This window comes from Gavialis gangeticus, unplaced genomic scaffold, assembly GCF_001723915.1.
Source record: "Gavialis gangeticus isolate Ggan-Ray unplaced genomic scaffold, GavGan_comp1, whole genome shotgun sequence".
NCBI classification, from domain to species: Eukaryota; Metazoa; Chordata; order Crocodylia; family Gavialidae; genus Gavialis; species Gavialis gangeticus.
The window spans coordinates 36,451,052-36,455,850 of record NW_017729008.1 but is presented as its reverse complement, the minus strand read 5'-3'; the positions used below and the strand labels follow the sequence as shown (position 1 = coordinate 36,455,850).

The window sequence follows — 4,799 nt, the reverse complement described above, 5'->3', positions numbered from 1 at the left end:
TTTTTTTCTCAAATGACCCTTGAATGTGCCTCTGGGTGTTGTTTCCTTGGTTAATGTTGGGGCTGATGAGGGATCGTGCCATGAGTGTAATGGACCACGCGGCTACCGCAACTTTTTCTGGCTTGCGCATCTGAACCAGTCTCATCACCCCTCCCAGCCTCCCATAGCTTTCCATGTGCTGACTTATGCCAGGTTTCTATTAATAACACAGAGTTGGGGTCCTAATGAACTTCACAAGGGTATTTCAGATCCAACTGGGATGGAGAGAGGGAGATTGAAATGAATGAGCTGCTAACATCACTCGATACCAAAAAAAAAAAAGGGGCTAACTGGGCTGACGGACTAGAGAACAAAATCTAAGGTAGCTGTTTTCATTTGCATCGTGGTATAAATAATGTCTTGGCTATATTCTGATTATTTATGGCCCATATTACACCTTGATATACTCCATTCTTGTGAGATGGTGATCTATTAAAAGCATGGTTCTTGGATTGGGATCCAGCCTGCTGATGAAAATCGAAGGGCCTGGGGGAGTACTGGAGTGGTGCTGTTGCCCTGTGCTCTAGGTCAACTATTATAAGTTGTCTGCTGTACCTAATCAGTTCATCCTGTTTGTGATGGACACCTCCTGTCCTAGACCAGTCCTGATGGATGACAAGGTCCCTTCCAGCCCTAAACTTCTGTGAATCTGTATTATCCATCCTCCTCTTAAATCTCTTCCAGTAGGGGAGATAATGCAGCTCTTTACATGTACCATGTGTGTTTGGGGACCTGTCCCATGGCTCTTGGCACCGTGATGCTCCAGGATTTTCAGTGGTGGGAGAATGTCAAAGGGAATGACTTGGCGCAGGTGTCTGTCTGAAACCTTGCTGCAGAGTGGATGGGTTGAGGACTTCAAGCCCAGGCTAGCTTGAGCCTTCCAGGCGCAGGCCAGCAACGCTGTAAGGTAGATGTCAAGATGCTGCAATTATAGCAGTGCAGTCCCCAAAACCAGGCTGGGATGCTAGTTCAGAGGGTCCTCGCCATCCTAAGCCCTAAAGAAGGATGCCTGGAGAGTCTTGGGGCTGGCCTCCAACATACCTCTCTAGGCTGTGTGCAAATTGAAGCTTTCCCTTTGGAAGGGGACAGCTTTTTGTGACAAATGACACCTGACCTAACCATTCATTTGCTTTCAAGTTCCCTAGCCCCCAGCCATGCTCCACTCTACTTTGCAACACAGCAAGGGAGACTTGTCCCCACTGAAATGCTGTATTATAAAACACTCTTTCCATACTTCCCGGTGCGTAGTGGGTTTTTTTTACCATACTTCCTGCTGCTGTACCAGATGTTTATGGGACACAGTTAACTATGCTTTAGTTTGCAAAAGCAATCAGGGGGGAGGCTAGGCCAGGCCAGGCCAGGCTAGGCTGTGTGAGGGAGACCTCTCCCTCCATCCCCTCTATCACTTGAAAGATAGTGATTCATTGCAGTTTTTTTTTGTGTTTTTTCCTGTTTAGTCTTCCTGTTGCCATGGTTGTTGGCCCTGAAGTGCAGCCTGTATGGTTGCAAAGGAACACGCCTTACATTTGCCGTGTGTGCACTCGAATATCTACAGACAAGACCCACACCCTCCCTCCCTCCCCCATCGTAGCTGATGTCCAGGACTAGGAAGAAGCCTTATTCCTGAACTGTCAGGCAGCACGTTTAACAGTGTCTCAAAACACAGCAGTGTAGGCAAGGCCTCCTTTGGCTTGGGTACTTGGAAGAAAGCATGTCAGAAGTCGATGCATCATGTCAGAACTCCTAACGATGAAGTACCATCATTTCATATGCAATATACCTCTGAATATAATATGCACCTTTTTTGAAAGGCTGGATGAAGAAAATGATTTCTTCCATAATGGAGTTATGGTGGCATAGACCAGGGGGTAAAACCTAGCCTTCAGATGACTTGCCCTCTCTGAAACCTTTGCTGCTGCTAAAGGCTGGTCTCCATGAGTGGATCTCTGATTTCCAAAAGAGCTAAAGAGTCTCTAAAGCTGTGAAATAGGAGATGGATCAGGAGCTGATAGCATACAGCTAAAAGAAAGGCAAGCTTGGTTCGTGGAACGGCAAGACCATTAGAAAGGGTAGACCGTTGTTAACTCATCTGGAATGAAGAACAATGCACCATTAAGTCTATTAATTCCCTCAGCTGTCTGAATACTGAGGCCATGGCTACTGCACTGTGGGGCTGGAGTCAAAGCACATAGTGTCTGTTTTAGGGAGGAAAATCAGCTTCCCTACTTAATATATGCACCCAGTTTTGGGGGCAAGAAAATATGGCAATACGTATCAAACACAGGGGCTGGAGTCTCTTGTTTGCTATCTAAAGCTAAGCAGGGTAAGATGTGGCCAATGCAGAAATAGGAGGCTTTCAGTAAAGCTGGGTAAAAAGTGGTTTTCGTCTTTAGTACGTGGTGCTTGTTCTTCTTGTTTCTGGCTCTCAGCAGGTGGTTGGTGACTGATATGTAAGCTGTCTAGCTGACAGATTGCTTCTGTTGAACTGATCCAATCTCCCTTTTAGCTTTTAACTCCTTCCACTTTAAGCTGCAAATGCCACTGGATTGCAGCTACCCCTTTCAGGAGCTAAGGGGGTGTCTACAGATGGCCAACGAAGTGCTATGCAGAGGTATCCAAACTAGATCTGAACAAAGGAGAGCTGCATAAGTACAGGCAAGGTGATCTGGCAAAGCTAACCAGTCTGGGTGGAGTGCTGTACTAACCGCAGCTATTTTGCTTCCTGTATTTGAACCAGCTTGGCTATCTCTGCGCGGCACGGCGTGGCACTGCACTTCATAGACAAGATGGATGCCCAGCTCTAGCTGGAAAGAATGCACTGAGCAGGGATTAAGCTCAGACTTTGAGCCTTGTATCACTGTGACTGGGGAGGCTTGGATCTCTTGATCTTAGGGCAAAGTGAGGGTGGCTCTGGTCACTGAATCTTTTTATCCTCCAGTGAGCTCTTTTAGGAGATGCTGCTTATGGTATGTCCAGTTTTTAAAAGGTATTTGGTGTGATGCATCTCCAACCATAAACCAGCTGTGTAGCCATGAAGCACGAGTCCTTGGTCAACAGCCTCTCTGTTCGTTCTCGTCTCTGCAGGTGTTGCTCTCTGCAGACTTGGATTTTGACCATCCTGAAAGTGACCGGGGCATCTCCAGACTCCAAGGGACCAAGCCGAAAGTGAGGCAGGCAGGCTACCAGGTGGTCATCTAAACCAGCTGAAAGTAGAGTGAAATGGAGAAAGTGCCAATGAAGAAAATAGTGAAAGCTGTTGTTGAACTCTGCCGGAGGGCTGGGTAGGCGTGATAGTCTCTTGTACCCGTGAATGGAGACCATATACTAACACTACCCTGATGGACCCTTTGAGAAGTTACTTTTTTTCCCCAATGATGTATTTGTACATTCTGCATTCTTGCTGCCTGGCATGGTGGCTGGCACTGCGTATACATAGTGCTGGCACCTGTATTTGTCTCCCAGGCACAGCAAGGGTAGAATTAATGGTTGCATTTCTCTGGCTGGCCAGCTGGTTTATAGTTTGTCAGGACTGAGGCATAAAGGAAAGCTCAATCTTTTTATAAGAAGATGTCTTTATCTTGTATTGGCTCTACTGGGCCACTTCTTTATATGCACAGATACTTGACACGACTTGACTTTGCAAAAATGTATTTAAATGTCCTTTTGGGGGATAAGGCTGATTTGGACCAGTGAATGACATGGGTGTCTGTTTGGTTTTTCTTTTTACTGTTTTATACGGATGGTAATAAAAGCCTGATTTTTCAAATTGCTTTATGGTTGGAGCTTTCTTGTACTTAACTGCGCTGCGAGGGCCTGACATCGGTAAACCAGGTCCACTTTCTTAATCCCCGTCTTCCACTGACTTGCAGCTTGTCTTGCAGTGTCATGGCTGAACTGGAGTCATTGTGAGGTTGGTCGTGGCGCTCAGCTTTTTTATTCAGAAAAATCAGAAGTCCCTAGAGCAAGTGATGTGTTTGGAGGGGGTGTGATGGGGAGAGTGATATCTTAAAAACCTGCTGCCGGTGGCAAAGCTCATCTGTTCAGGAGATGGGGCTTTTTGTGTCTGGCTGAGAGAAGAAGGGATTTCCAGGGAGGACCTGAAGGATCTTCCCAGGCTTTGCTACCTTCAGCTTCAAATGCACTCCCTTGATGTGCCATCTTGAACAGACACACAACAGCAGGTGTGGCTTTGAGTAAATGCTGTGCTGCACACCAGGGGGGAGGCTGAGGGGGAACAAGCTGCTGCTTGCTCTACTGAGGGGTGTTTGGGGCCTGGCTTTTCAACTAAATACCAGCACTCCTAAGGAAGACTCTCTGGAGTCAATGGGAGATTGGGGTGTGGTTGTTTTGGGGGGTGGGGGGTTGTTTGGGGTTTTTTTGGAGCATCCTCCTTGATCCTCCAAAATGCTGTACCCTCAGCAGTGCCTAATGACTTTTTGCTGGATACCAAACAGCTCCCTATGACTTACTGGAGGTCTTAGGTCTCTACTGAGGATTTTGAAGTGCAAGCCCAAACTTGCTACCCCTCCCTCTTTTTTTAAATGAACCTTTTAAGGCCAAGTCATGAAAGGTCAGGACCATGTGAGGTTCAAAATGTCGATGTGGCTTACAAACATCAGAGACTAAAGGTGCCAATTGCAGTACGTGATCCCTTCCACCAAGGTGCACGTGGCTGAGTCAAAAACTGTGTTCAGAACAGAGTTGTGCTGAAACTGTGAAGTCTAGATGTTGCAGGGGTTTGGGTTCATCTTAATCCGGGT

At 46.8% G+C, this 4,799-nt stretch overlaps 1 protein-coding gene across 1 annotated transcript in view; it reads left to right on the top strand.

The window, feature by feature from the left end:
* Positions 1-3,808, top strand: part of LOC109292082 (store-operated calcium entry regulator STIMATE-like) — a gene marked incomplete at its 5' end in the record, with an annotated part of 57,804 nt that extends 53,996 nt beyond the window's left edge. The window contains one exon of the mRNA XM_019509338.1: positions 3,124-3,808. Within this exon, the coding sequence (XP_019364883.1) occupies positions 3,124-3,237 (114 nt within the window). The remainder of the gene's footprint in view (positions 1-3,123) is intronic.
* Positions 3,809-4,799: the final 991 nt, after the last annotated feature.